We start from the raw sequence: 15,816 nt of genomic DNA, 5'->3' as shown, positions 1-15,816 counted from the left end.
GAATTGTTTACTCAAGTATTATAGCAAAATGTATAACTGAAACCCCCCCCCTCCCTGTTTAACGCGTCCACATAACCCACCTGTCGTTTTTACCTAATCGTTCTAAAATGTCTTTTATCGACAACATACCAGATGCTTCCATCTTGTCTGGTTCTTAAATTTCACTCTAAAAACCAAGATAATAATTAACTAATAAGTAAAAAATTAATAGAATGATTTATTTGAATATGTAATTATGAGAGATTCTTCAGAATATTGTATGATGAATCCATACTTAAAATAAATACATTTTACTGTTAAGCCGTAGTGCTCTAATTGGTGGTATAACTTAACCTTGAGAAAACGCGTGTGCTTTTCAGATATCTCTAAAAACTGCATAGCTTTTGACTCATCCAGTTCAATCGTTTATTAGGTTTGTTCCATTTACTAAAGCAATTTTTCCTCTCTTTTCATTCCAGCTTTAACTGATGCACAGAAAGTCACTATGCCGAACATTTCTCCGAATGACCTTGATTTCGCTGGCCAAGAAGGATTATCAATAGTACAGCGACTGGATCAACTGGAGACTGAACTGCAAACTAGAGGTAAGAATACTCGTTTTCGTTTGACCGTTTCAATTTCAGTTCGACACGCATTCAGGAATAATAAAAATGCTCTGGAATGTGTACTTCACGCTTTTTATTGGAGTATTTCAGCCAACATCAGACGTCCTTGTTTTGCTTCATGTCCCGAGCAGAAATCACAATGGAAACTGGAACGACGGACTCAATGTCTTCTCGTGTTTAGAGCACGCACCATGCACCCATAACTGCGTTTTAAAAGGATTTTGTTCAAATCTTTTTTTTTTTTTTAGGAATTTGTCGTCCCACTTTCGGGTTAAATCATCCCATGTTAATAACAAAAAAAAAAATTAAATAATACAGTTCCGCTGTGATTGAATTTTAATGAAATTTGGCGCTGTAAAAGTTAGTTACAACCAGATGTTTTTAATAGAATAATTCAAAAGCAAAATAATTCGAAATGATGGAAATCGCATTAAATAAAACATGTAAAAAAAAAAAAAAGTTGCGAGTTCAGTTTCTCTGTTAAGGAATGACATCACTCTAAAAGAATGGGGCTACGTAACACATGTTTTTTTTATTATTTACAGGGTTATTTATATATTTATTTCTAGAAATAGTGACTTTACTTTCTCAAGAATGACGAAATAAACTAATAAATAATCTTATACCCATTTTGCTGTGTGTGATCTTACTTCATTACAAATGGCTTGATTGAGATGAAAGGGGTCGAGTACATATTGCAAGTTTACCTGTTCTAACCCATTTTTAGGTTTGGCGGTGGTCTGCGTGTCCGCGCGGTTAGCCTAGTGGCTTTGCGCTTCGCAACCATATGCCTGGGGAAGGAGTGTCCTAGGTTCGATTCCCGTCGGAGACGTGAGGAGCTGAAGGGCAGTATGGTTTTCCCGCCAGTTTATCTGGTGTTTTTCATCCCGCAAGTAGGCAAACCGGCCCCGTGAACACACAGGGATATAGCCAAGAATACCTTGAGGCATAGGAATGACATTCTATCCTCGTATTTCGGTTACGAAATCCAAGCATGCTTGGAAGGTTGTGGGCCTTAAAGGCCTGTTAAAGCCATTGGGATGGGATGGGGTGGTCTGCGTGAAAGTCACTCAGTAGTTGATTTTATAATAACGAACAAGCCAGACTATTCATTTTTTGGTCTCGACTGGGAAAAGTTCCGGAATCTTTTGACGTGTTTAAAATTTAGAAAGTAGCAAAAGTGACTTCAGATTTATCAAGGTCACGCAGTATTACTAATAAAAGAATCCCAGATATCTTTTAAAATGCATTTATAGTGTTTCTCTCTACCAGTGTTTTTAATGTTTCAGACACCCGATCTAGACTTCAGATTTCCTCCTATTTCCCCTTATAGACGGAAATCTTTTAATCCTATCTTTTGGAAGGTAGGTAGTCCAACACCTTGTCATTACTGAGCAATCAAGTTTGTTTTACTAACATCTGTGGACTTCAAGTGATGATATGGCAAAACGGTTGCCCTCATGCCATGTTCCTAAATGGTATTATGTGACATGAGTTGCGAGATTAAAATCCATAATTTTCTGAAAAATAAATTCGCAATTCCTCTGAACACAGAGGAATTGCGAATTTATCTGGTTCTTCCATTGAGTGACTAGACCTATAACGATATAGGTCTTCTGCTGACCGAGCATCATACGAGAGCACATACGCAGTCTGTACTGAAAAATTTATCTGATTTTTGTGCTTATCTTAGGGAGGAACTATCTTCCCTCTCCCTAGAACCAGCAATGTTCTGACTTCCATGGGATAACAGACCAGGTCTTCTGCCAGCTGAGATCAAATAGAAACGAAATTTTGCTATTTTCCTATACGTAGCTGAAATGCAGATTGCACTCATTATTAATAATCAATTGACCGTCCCATCAGTGTGCCAAATATAATAATGTACTCCTGGCGAGAATCTCTTCAGTTTTCGTGCGCTGACTAATACTTAAGTGATGCAGATACATGATAGAGATGCTATTCATAAGACAGTTCACCTAATAGATGTGCTGAAAGCAAACGGCTGTTTAATCTCGGTACGAAGTATCCTAATTACTGTTGCGGTGTTAACTTTGTTTTATGCTTGCTGTATTAGTATTCTATAAATTGTAAAGTAGTTTTCAGTCTTTGATCCAATAATAGAAATATACTTCTTGGTATTGATGAAATCAGTCTCTTTCTCTTTGCAGGACTATTCATTCAACACGGAACCAAAGAAGACTTGCATCAGGCCCTCTTCCACAGTGACCAGAGAGTCCTCCATCTACTTGGTAGGGATGGCCTGATTGGAGTCGAAGCAGCACTGCAGCTAGCTAAAACGTGAGTGCCCTTCTAACAGAATGACTAATAAGTGATAAATTTGCAATTGTCGCTTTCTTCTGCACCAGTTGATATTATTAATTTTATTCTTGAATCTGTTTCATCTGGTAAAAGCAGATGAAACACTACTTAAGATATACGATTGGGTAAAATTAATATCTTATTTAATCAACTAAATATTGTGAAATTCCTAGGTGTTCAATTTCGATGTTTGCGTTCACATGACTCATAGATCAGCTCATCACTACAAAAAATTTCCTGCCAGTTATCTGTTCGTTATTAGAATACCGAAGTTAGCGAAACATTGCTGCTTAAGCAACCGAAATATATACATCAAGTACTTTCTAGTACGTAGTCCATGAGAGCTGTGGCTATCAGATGCAATCAGCCAGCAAACTTGTCGAACAGCCTTGATAACGAATTCTCTTAAGTTTGCTGAAGGTAAGAAGTCAGTAGTATACTTAGTTGTTTCATTGTACCAAAGGCACATATTTGATTTGAATTTAACTAACAATTAAACCAACAGCCGTATTTACTATTACTATAAAACAGGGTTTTCACAGTTGCATCCTTTGATTGCAAAGAATGTATGGTTTTGTGTGTGGAGGGAAGCATATGACTCTTTGTCCATCTAACTAGATCAGAATCTGAATTCCTGGACAGAGGCCTGATGAGATTTTATATGGTGGTATCACTATAATTTCTTTAGCACGTTATCTTAGTTACATCATAATGTCTTTATATTTTTGTCCGTATCCGTACTATCATCCATTCAGACCAACATGCTACTCTGCTGGCCGTTTTTTATTTATTTTTATTTTATTATTTTTTTTAAACGAAGTCGCGTTTAGTCTTTCGTAGATTGAAAAGGATGGAAGGGTCCTATTCAATTCCTAAACGATATAGACATTATTTAGCCTTAACTGCCTTGGTATTATTAAGCTTAAACAACCCATAATCCTGTCTTTCGATTGGTGATACCGGAACTTATGAAAACAATAAGAATATACTTTCAGATGCACAAGTTAAGAATATAATTAAGCTGCATTGCTTAATTTCGTTCCTGACAATTTTATTAAATGTAAAGAATGCCAATTAGAACTTTTTATTTTGAGGGCTTCCGTGGTGCATGTTATATCGACGATGCACTTTGGTTGGAAAGATCTGAGTTCGATTCTTGGCTAGTAAGAGGAGAACGCTTTAAGTGAGAGGGCAGAGAGCCCTCCCACTATCAGTGCATTAATTAAGAGAATACGAGAGGTGGCAAGGTTTTATATCCCACAAAAATACGCGCAATATACACAAAGATTATACTCGTCTTAGAGCTTTTAAATACGTTAGCTTAATCTGCACAACCAATCGATAAATTTTAATTTCTTCTGCTTCTCAAACCATATCGTATTGTGCTGGCAGAAAAGTCCACTATAAGTGATGTCAACTAGCCAGCTTCTGGTATAAAAAAAATAATAAAATAAAATAAAGCCACTGTATTGTGCTGGTAAAAGTGAATACAATAATTTACACAACTCGCATTAACTCCGACCTTATGAGAGATGTGTTTTGTAGAACTCTTTGAGAAATACTTGTTTTCTAGCCAGTAGCGCACTCGGGATTTAATCTGGGGGGGGGGGGGGAAGTTGAGTAGACGATTTGAGAATACACACTGCGCATTGTATACGAAAAATGACTGAGCATCTGCAGTGATCGCCAATACAAGATACCCATGATCTCCTCTGGCCCGGCTCGGGCAAACGAAGTAGCGATCGGTCGGCCCAAGCACTACTTCGTTCGCCTTGCGTTCACAGCGGCCGTGATTCCCGAGAGCTATAGGGTATTCCCACCTTATGTGACCGCTAATTCATAAGTAGTTCAGAAATAAAAGACACGACACAACATAAATAAAAAAAAAATTTTAATCAGGAAAAGATTTTTGGAAAATTTTCTAGTGTTTTGTAACTTTTTTTTTTTTTTTTGAGAGACCAGGGCCCCTTGGCCCCCTCCCTGGGTGCGCCACTGTTTCTAGCTATGTTCTGCTTGAGCTCTGTTAAAAATGTTACCAGCAGACTATACATTATACTCCACTTCTCTAGAACAAAAAAAGTACGTGTGGGTGGGGAAATGAAAGCACTTATCCTGTTTTATTAGTAACAGTGTTTACTCTTCTCAAACTGAAAATATAGCCCGTTTTAGTTATCAGTGACTGTAGGCTTCTCCACATAAAATCCATGTTGTGATTATAATAAGTGCATATTGTGATATTTGTGTAATGATTCAGACGAGCATTGCTGTGTTATGGATTTCTTTGCAGGTTTCAGTTGAATTCCATTCAAGGTCGGGATGGCTTACCCCAGTTCAGTCTGCAAAACACTGTAATCAAGAGCACGTGCCCCAAACCTCCTCCTTGTCCGCCTACGAAATACCGAACGTCTGATGGTAGCTGTAACAACCTCGAAAATCCAACCTGGGGAAAATCTTACACTACTTTTGGTCGCCTAATATCTCCGAGATATTTCGATGGTAAGTGCATTCATTTCCAGCAGCGGAACCTTCCGATGTGACACTGCTTTAAATATTATTTCAAGTCTGTCTAATGATACAGTAGCTGAGGACCTTTTTACTGTGCTAGCTCCAAGCAAAGAATAAATTTTAACTCACTTTTCATTTGATTTTATTCCAGACTAGCGTGTTCCTAGAGCCACACACTATCGCATAAAACGTTCAACTCCCCCCCCCCCCATTCAAATTACCTAACGTATGTGGCCTTCGAAACCACATTCTTAATTAAAAAATTAATATTCTAATCTTGGTGTTGTAGCATAAAACGTTTAGAAATAGATTATTAAAATATACATTGTTTCGGTTCCTGTGTGTGTGTGTGGTTTTATGGTAATTTTTCTTCAACTTTGATGGTAAACCACTAAAAGACTTAGATTGTATTCCAATCGTCGACTAGACGAACTTTTGGACTTCTTTTCAGTCCTCGAGTTAGTCGATCTTTGGCGCAGATTAAAAAAAAAAAAAAATAAAAAAAATAGGCTCTCCCTCGAAACTTGGGTTTTAACACTACATTTCATAAAATTCAATTGTTATGGTTTAGGATCACGAGAGAGAGGCATTCGTCTGCCTTATTCTATCGCCAATGCCTCTAAAATTATCGATAGCCATGTGCTCAGCCTTCTTTGGCAACTAACAGTGGAGACCGTCTTTCTCCCCCCCCCCCCCAATTTCCAATAGTTAATTGAGGCTAAAAGAGTTTAGCCTTTTACTCTCCCTTTTGAGGAACAAAAAAAGACATTTTATCAGAGACCCCTCCAGGGATTCAAGGACTCATCGAAGGGGGCTGTAGATCATCCACACCGGATGTTATACTTTCTCTTAAAGTCATTAGCACTGGATGCACTCACTGCTGTTCCCACTCGCTGACTGCTCTACACGTGAAAAATCAAGCTGTCATCCCTTTCTTAATAGCACACAAAATTATCTCCTACCGATGCCTTCTCGTCCTCACCCCACCTTCCATATAACAAAAATGATCATCAGTTGATAACATCCTTTCAGAAATAATAGACCTCCATCATATCATCCCACTTTCTCCTTTCTACCAGTCTACAGTCCACATACTTTCAAGCTGTCCTCGTAATCTATATTCCATAATCTCGATATCATCATTGTCACTCTTCTTTGCACCTCCAGAGTTTCTTTATCCACTCCGAACCCAGGAGATCAAATCTGCACACAGTCATCCCAGTGGGATCGTATCAAGGGCTTGTAAAGGGATAAAATGATTCTTATCCTTACATGTACGAGGGTGGTCTGAAATGATAGCAGCCTCAACCATAGATGGCAATACTATCGGTAAGATTTTTTTTTCTAAGTTGCTACATCGGTCATAAGCATCCATGTGAAATTGCAAGTCATTCTATCAAGTAGTTTGTTTTATACAGCTGTCTGAAGCAAAAGTGTTGTTTTGTACCCCTTGAAATGGATAAAATTGAGAATCATGCGGTTATAAAATTCTTTTGCAAAAGAAAGTTTAACCCAAAAAGAAATTCATTTGAAGTTCTTAAAAGTTTATGGGCACTCTTCTCCTTCATTTTCGACAATTAAGAATTGGGCTGCCAAGTTTAAGCATGGCCGTACTTGCCTTGAAGATAATCCACGTGAAGGACGTCCGAAAAGTGCAACACCAGAAATCATTGATCAAGTGCACGATATGGTATTGGATGACCGGCGAGTCAAAGTTCGTGAAATTGCTGAGACTATAGGCATATCAAAAGAACGTGTGGGATATATTTTGCATGAAGAATTGCAAACGAAAAAGCTTTGCGCAAGATGGGTACCGCGCTTGCTCGCAGCAGATCAAAAAACGCACTCGCATGAAAATCTTTGAACATTGCTTGGAGTGTTCTAACAAGAATAAAACTGATTTTGTGCGTCGATTTATTAGTATGGGCGAGACTTAGATTCGCCATTACACACCAAAATCCAAACAGCAGTCAAAACGGTGGACAGAAGCCGGTTGTTCAGTGCCAAAGAAGACAGTCAGCAGGAAAGTTCATGCCATCGGTCGGTGTTTTGGGATGCTAAAGGCATTTTGTTTAAAAACAATAACCGAGGAATATTATTTCGAGCTTTCAACCAGACTAGACGAAAAAATTGGTAATAAAAGACTTGGTTTTCAGAAGAAAAAAAAATCATCTTTCATCAGGCCAATGCACCTGCCCACAAAAGGTGTTTTGGCAATGGGAAAATTAAGGGATCTGCACTATGAATTGTTGGAACTACCATCCTATTCCTCAGATTTGGATGCCTCTGACTTCTATCTCTTCTCAAAACTAAAACTCTTCCTCGTTGGTCAGCGTTTTTTCTTCGAATCAAGAAGTGATTGCAGCTGTAGAGGGTATTTTGCAGATCTTACTGAGAACCACTACAGGGACAAGAAAATGGCGCTCGAGCATAGCTGGAATAAATGTATTAATCTCAAGGGAGATTATGTTGAAAAATAAAAATAAATTTGAAATTATAAATTTGTTTTTTCATAGTTAGGCTGAGAACTTTTCAGACCTTTTTTAAATGTTTGCTTGAACATCGCAATTATCCTCTGGAGCTGTATTTGCAATCTTTGCGATGCGACCTTTGAACTTTAGTTTCCTATCCACTATAACTCCAAGATCCCACCAATATAATATAATATTCCGTGCGAAATCATGCCAAAGGTATAACTTCGCACTTGCCAACATTGAACTGAAGGCCATTATCATTTGTCCACCTTTCAAGTTATTCAAATCAAATGATTAGAATATTTATTTTTTTATGATGATATCCCTGATGAATAATTTATTGTAATTATGAAAAAATAAGTTATGCTAAAAGTGTTATAATTATTTTTTAGTTTATTATACTTACTGATCTATTCACAATTTAAATTTATCGTCATTCAACAAGCATTTGTGACAATAGTGTATGTGTGGGGGGGGGATTAGACAGAGATGTACTATGTAAACAATCAACTGAAAATTTGATCCCAAATATTCAAAGCGAACTACTTGTTCTAGAATTTTATCATGAAGATTAATGACTTGTATTTTTGCTTTCCGAACTATGGTCATAGGTTGGGTGTTGGTTTGGCTAATTTTCTTATTGCTTTTTTTTAGCGTTTGAGGTGTTTAATTTATGCTGAAAGTATTCTTCCGATTTTTCAAGCAGTATCATATCATCATCGAAAGTTAATTCTAAAAATTACATAATTTCATCAGTCAACTGGTTTGCTGATGAAATTATGACTGCATGAAGCAGTATCATAATGAAAGGTTGTTATAGTTTCAGTTATTTTTGTGAAATCTCACTTGTGTATATGGCAAGATCCATTTACCAATTTATGCTATTATCATATCTCATCTCTTCGTATAATTACTGAGATTTTGAAGATCACATTCCAGAGGCCTGGTATCATTTTGGTTATTCGTAAGCGTGATTTTTCAGTTGCTTCCTCTAAACGCACTTGGCCAAATCTGAATACATAGTCAAAATGTGGTCAAAAATTCATAAACAAAACCATTCATTGGAGTCAGAAAGTCATTCAGCGATTACGAGTATATCACAAGTTAGTTCTCTCCAATACTGCAGCGATTTTAACCACGTTAGCAATGTAATTTCAATCCTTTGTTTTAACCCATCACTCCCAAGTCGCTTACCTTCATTGCCCACTTGTAATCCATTCCCAATAATAAAATACTCTGCCTGCAATGTCCTTCCTTCATCCAAGATGCATTACACTGAACTGATAGGCATTTTCCCACAGAACCAAGATTAGCTTCCAAGAATTCTGTGTCAAATGTCCCTTATCGCTGTTCTGACTTGGCATTTTCAGCAAATAATTGTATATCACAGTTCAGACCTCCAGCATCATTTATACAAGTTAAATGCCCTATCAGAAAATACTGAAGTACACCACTAGTCACTGTCTTTTATACATTACTTGGCGATACTTGTCATTGATATCACACTCCATCCATGTAACTCACCTTTTTTTTGCATATACATTCCTTTTGAGTGCGTGTATAACAACCTCCTTTGTGAAATCCTATCAAATGCCATGGAATTCCCTTGCCCAACTCTGCAGTCACTCTATTATAAAACGTGAGCAAAAGTAATATAAAAGGCGAACATTTGGACTGTTGGGCAGCGTTCGTGTTCTTTTAAGCAGCGCAAGCTAAGGCAACTCCGATGCCGAGGATTGTATTCCAGTAAGCGCTCAGGTCAAATTTACACAACTTTCATAAGTTACTACAAACATTTGGCTTGGAAATAATTTTGGATATTTAATATCTACTTTTCTATGTCTTTAATTCCATTCAGCAATTTATTGCCTTGTGTAATTTCGAAATGTTTTTGAAAAATTTGTGGGCGTGCAAATGGGCCGACAAACAAAAATTTCAATTACCTAGACCTTTTTTAATGGAGTCTCAATATAATTGCAACAAAATCCATCCAGCCAGCGTCCATGAATAACTTGCTAGCAGGAGGACGGATGTATAAAACGAATCTAATAAGGCGCGACGCATTTTGCAAAATACACGAATAAAAATTAATCTTTTTTGATCAGTGGGTTCTCTGTCTGTTCAAATGACAGCTGGATATATTTGTAGTAAAAAAATCTACTTAAAATAAGCCCAGCAAACTGTATAAAAACACCTAAGGAGTTGGTTTGAAAAAAAAAAAAGTGTGGGAAGTATCCAAATTCATCAGATGAATTTAAGATGCATCTGAGAAAATGTCTTTGTTATAGATGCTAATGAAATACTAATACAACTATCATTAACATTTTCAAGGATAATATTTAAATAGATTTACATTTCTTTCATTATTATAATTATTTCTTATATTTCTTAGTCTATAGTTTGAAGATAATTTCCAAAGTATGGATTTTAAAATTTTGCCTGCATTCACTCGCAAATTTATTTTTGCCCTTATATATTGAAGCACGCATTCAAATATCATGTTCTGTTATCGATTGCCTCATTTTAAGAATGTGTATATATTACAGCCAATAGAATTATATTAATATTTAGACTCCTGTGACTTTTTTTTTTTTTTTGCCGGCCCTACCCGCTAAAAGGTTGTAAGTCTAGACCACCACATTTGTACGAAGCCTGCAATAGGCACCAAACATGATACCTTTCCAAACCACTGAGGCATTCAATAAGGTTTCAAGCATTGACCACTTCGAGATACTCAAACATGTAATGTCACTGTGGGATTGGCACCCACAGCATTTTGGTCGGATGGATGGGCCTGCAGAATCAGTATGTGCCTTTTTATAAAATTAAACAAGTGTATTCTCCAACTTTAATCAGCAGTTCTAAAGAACTGGGTTCAGGTCAATCATTTTCTTATCTGAAACTGAACAAATTACATGCATCAGCAAAATCACTATTTCATTAATCGTGGCTTTTTTAGAATAGGAAATGCCGCGTATTAATAAATATTGTCATTGGTCCTACAGAGTTCATAGTATAAAATATTGAGTACGTGTTTTTTAATGTTCGTAATGCTTTCCTTTTTTTTTTTTTCTTTCTTAATTAGGCATCAATGCTCCACGTATCGCTTATGATGGCGGACCTCTGCCAAGCGCTAGGGAAGTGTCATTTAGAGTTTCTGCCGAAGTTGACGTTCCAAATAAAATTTTTACAGTTTTACTAATGCAATGGGCCCAGTTCTTGGATCATGACATGACGCTCACTGGCCTCACAAGATGTAAGATGATTTTCTTTGCTCGCTTGTTTCAGCATTTTAATTTTTTTAGTCAGTTACTCTTTGCAGAAAAATGTTTTAAACCCGTTTTGATGGATAAATATTTCCCTATCATTTCCTGCTTGAGGACAATAATTAACCATCCCTGAAAAAACCAGCTTGTAAAGACATTAGTAACCCATTTCCCATCCAGAATTTCTACGTTTCCGAGATCAGAAATGGTTCCTGTTTTATCTTATCAAAGTTAGTTCCTTACCTGGCAGTCGTAAAGGGATCTTTGCGATTTTGTATACTTGTCTTAATAAAAATTATTTCTCACTCCTCGCATGGCACATTTGGTGATGCACATAAGTCTCATCACCAAATGTGCCATGGGAAAATGCGACATATCCCACATGAATCATTACTTGTATCCTAAGATAAAAATGTTTAAATAATTCAATATTATATTTCATCTATCACTTCTTTTAGCTCGTAAAGGAAAAGGTATCCGATGCTGTGCAGAAGAGATTCAGAGAAATCCCAGACTGATGCATCCAGCCTGTTTTCCAATCAGCATCCCCAAGAACGATCCATTTTATTCCCAGTTCGGAGAGAACTGCATGGAATTTGTTCGTTCCCTCGCTGCACCACGTCCTGATTGCACATTTGGTAAGTGGGAAAAAAAATGTTCGCCACCGTTTGTTGTATTGTATAAGATGATACTGGTAATCAAGAAATGAAATCGCACTGAAGAGAATAATAAAGTTCCTTGAATATAAAGAGCCAACAGGCTTCATTTTGGCGATTTAAACATTATTTAAATTAAGGGGATATTAAATTCCACATTGTTTTAAAACCGAATATGAAACTCAAAGATTGGAATCAGAGAGTTTCATGCCGAATATAGTATAATAAACTATAAAAGTATCGGCGGTTACTAGCGTGAGCTAATGCAAGTAGTCCTGGTACGTAGTACAAACTCGGGCAACTCGCAACAAAGGTGGTAAAGTTCTGATCGCTATTCTTCGTATTTTCCATAATGTAAAAACACATTTCCTAGGAAATGTATGCTGTTATTACATTATGGTGGGAGGTCACTACCCAGACCGGTTTCAGCCTTTATTGAGGCTTCATCAGTGAGTAGCTAGACCAAATTAGTACCAAAGGGTATTATGAAAAATACCAAGAATAGCGATCAGAACTTTACCACCTTTGTTGCGAGTTGCCCGAGTTTGTACTACGTACCAGGACTACTTGCATTAGCTCACGCTAGTAACCGCCGATACTTTTATAGTTTATTATACTATATTCGGCATGAAACTCTCTGATTCCAATCTTTGAGTTTCTTATTCGGTTTTAAAACAATGTGGGATTTAATATCCCCTTAATTTAAATAATAATAAAGTTCGTTTTTTATTTTTTTTTTTATTACTACACGCATCGCATCCATTTTCAAACAAAAGTCCGTTATTTAAAATCGCATCTTCCTTCCTTCCTTCCCTCCCTCCCTCCCCTATCGTTTGTCTAGCAAATTTAATACCACATAAGTCGACCTTTTTAGGTTTGGAAAACGATTGAATGGCCTTTTAAGATATCCTAATATTGATCGAAGCATTGTAAAAAGCCAAAAAACAAAAAAGTGAATAATTGTCCCATGCTCTGTAAGGAAGTCATTATTTGTTAGCCTTCAACGTTTTTATGACGTTGGAGGGGAACGAAAATTCAAGGCAGCGGGTAAAATTTTGTTGTATAGAATTAGTGTATAATCGAAAAAGTTCTGTTCCCTGTCATTATGTATATAAATTATATTTGCTGCTTGTTTAAAAACGATTAAAATTTTCAGGTTAAATTATTTTTGCTTTTAATTCTGGATATTTATAATTACAATACTGTTTCTGAGAATGCGCCATATTTAAATATTTTACGGGGTTATTTGTTAGTTTTATTTTATTCGCAAAATTCAGATGATGCTCTTAACTTTCTATTTGTTATTTTTATACATTGCGCATTGCTCGAATTATGTGTGATACAAGTTCCCACAATTCGTGTTTTACTGTTCTGTATTAGTCTGCTTTAAATTATGCTGCAGATTATCCGTTAATGTGTGTGGGTATGAGATCCTGTTCACTGCTGCACTGTGTTGTAGAACTTCTTAGGGAACGAAAGAGTCGTGTTTGGTCCGTGTTTAACGCTGTGTCTGCGTTGTTACGACACGAGCGTTATTGAAATATTTTCTTGGTAGTGTCGCATTTGCTGAGGATTTTATTTATAGACCCCCCCATAAGCATACAACAGTAGGTTTTTACCACACTCGCAGGTTTGATTCACAAATTCAGTAATGCGTTCTCTTCGCTAATTGGCATCCCGTCTTTAGAAGAATTTTGCAGCAGTGATGTATTCCGTATGTTTAGTTCATTTAAGATCTGTGTGAAGACGCAAGTATGTAATATTTGTTATGGATGTGATTTCCGAACAATTACACTGTAGTTAATGCAGCAGCGTGTGTGTGTGTGTTATCACCTGTAGTGCAGGGTGCATGCGTTTTCGATTTATAATTAGCATTTGTGTCTGAGTGTTATCCACACAGCTATTGATAATAGTTGTATGGCTAGGTTGAACACAATAAGTGATGATATTGACCCTGAGGGACAGCGTGTTGTACCGCTATTATTCTGGTTATTTTTGTTACTTATATTCTGTCGGCAGATAATTGCTAAACCAGGTGTGTAATCTTCGTATTATTCCAGATGAGTATAATTTGATTATACTTAATTATACTAAACAGCATTATTTTATGGCCAAGTGTATCAAAAGCTTTGGTTCCATTATTGAAGTACGAGGAATTTTTTTTTTCTCGTCTGGTTGTTTTTTGGTTTTCTGGAAACTTCACTTCTCTGGAGAGATGTGATTCTGTAAACATTTTGTGTCATAAATCTCATAAGGATTTTGTTCAAAATATGTGTTTAAAATATTTCTTATTTCGTCTATTCCTATTTCTTTGGCTTTAGTTGTAAGAGAGCATCTTTCTGTTCCAGTCTGGATATGAGCACACAAAATACGTGGTTTGCTGTTGACTTTGAGTTGATAATTTTGTGGTTGTGCATCGTATCTCTTTTTGAATTAGGTAAAATGCCTTTTTTTTTTGCAGTTAGTTATAATTTTGTTTGTGAAAGAAAATAATTTAATGATTCTGCTAGTTATCTTGGATTCGTCTCCTGACCGAGGCTTTTGGCAGTGAGGTTTTATGGGAATTTTCCCTTTTCTGTTAGCAGTTCGTTAAGTATAGACCATGCTTGCTTCATATTGGCACTGAGAGCAATTTTTTATTTTTATACTGCTAAAGTTGGTTTCTTGTGCTTTTGTACCTTGCATAATATTTGTGACTGAATATGATTGACTCACTTTCTTGGTCTCTTCGATAGAAGAGACAAAATATTAAAAACAGCAACAAACAGATAATAATAATCTGTTTGCTGCTGTTTTTAACGTTTTATTTCATATATTTAAAGGAACCAGAGGCGTCTATAAAGTTATGAGATACTAGTTTAAGTAGTCTGTTCCAGTTTGTTATAATAATAAAAAATAAACATCACTGATAACCTTATGATAGTAGAGCTGGGATTGTCTGGTTTGGTTTTGCAGAATGTGATAAAAGGGACTGCAGTGTAGAACGAAGTTACAAGGTAATGGTATGAGATATTTGTAGTTATCGGATGCGTTTGTATTGATAACGATCATTAATGTGATCTCTGCATGCTCGTGTTATGAATCTGGAAGCATTTCTTCTCTTGTTGAGCAGTTATGGATTGGGTTAATGTTTAATGACTTGAAAGATATCAAGATTTTCATTAGTGGTTGAAGAGGCACTATCAAGGATATTGATGGCTCCTATTAGGATGAACTGTTCTGTTATACGATCACATACCATCTTTCTAGTTCGAGAAAGAAATTGACTAGGTTTATAATCGCGGAGGTCCGTATATGTTACTTGTCTGTCCGATTTCCAAAAGTAGTTCGATTTCCATAAGTTTAAAATGTTGGAGTTTTGATGAGGCGCTGTGCTTTTCCTTAATGCATGCTATAACGCTTAACCCCCTGCCCCTTCTGTGAGGTCCATATAATAATGTTAATGTTATATCTTAAAACTTCTGTGTCAGCAATGTATTAATCCTGACAGTAACAACACTGCCCTGAATAAAGTATTGGGCAGGGATCGCTAAAAGAAATATCCATGCCTCCCAGCCTTGCTATCCACACTCAGGGAGGACTGCCTTGTTTTCTTTCTATCATGTACTGAAAAAGTTCGCCTTTCTTTAACCTGTAAATTGCTTTAATTTTTACCTTCACCCCCGTTCTTCACCATGGAATGGAATTTCCGAGGTAATCATGGTACCGACGGTGCTGTCATTTGATTCAGCAATGTCCCCTCAGAATGCGAAAGAATAATAATCGAATTCACTCCCAATATAAACTTGACGACCCTTGCTGAAAAATGAAATGTGAATGTCATTTCAAGTCGCTCCCGCATTTCTTTCTCGTCCACCATCGTTCCACATCATATTTCAAACCTTTCTTAATGTGCCTCGGAAAACTTTGAAATATCCACATTTCTTATTTCGCCGTTGTGTTTCTTAAGAATTTAAAAGTTGTTAATATATTTTGTTGAAAATAACAC

General features: G+C 36.6%; 1 protein-coding gene across 3 annotated transcripts in view; it reads left to right on the top strand.

Annotated features, from left to right (window-relative positions):
* LOC150101157 (immunomodulatory peroxidase-like) overlaps positions 1-15,816 on the top strand; it is a 70,379-nt gene that overhangs the window by 28,346 nt on the left and 26,217 nt on the right. For all 3 annotated transcript variants that reach the window (XM_090401221.1, XM_090401222.1, XM_090401223.1), the window contains 5 exons: positions 459-584; positions 2,777-2,906; positions 5,215-5,423; positions 10,992-11,162; positions 11,631-11,810. In XM_090401221.1, the coding sequence (XP_090257347.1) occupies positions 459-584; positions 2,777-2,906; positions 5,215-5,423; positions 10,992-11,162; positions 11,631-11,810 (816 nt within the window). The remainder of the gene's footprint in view (positions 1-458; positions 585-2,776; positions 2,907-5,214; positions 5,424-10,991; positions 11,163-11,630; positions 11,811-15,816) is intronic.

The sequence above is a fragment of the Typopeltis vanoorti genome, chromosome 12 (assembly GCF_054136105.1).
Source record: "Typopeltis vanoorti isolate ZY-2024b chromosome 12, IOZ_Tvanoo_1.0, whole genome shotgun sequence".
In the NCBI taxonomy this organism is placed as follows: Eukaryota; Metazoa; Arthropoda; class Arachnida; order Uropygi; family Thelyphonidae; genus Typopeltis; species Typopeltis vanoorti.
The sequence above is the reverse complement of the archived record's forward strand: the minus strand, read 5'-3'. Positions and strand labels throughout refer to the sequence as shown.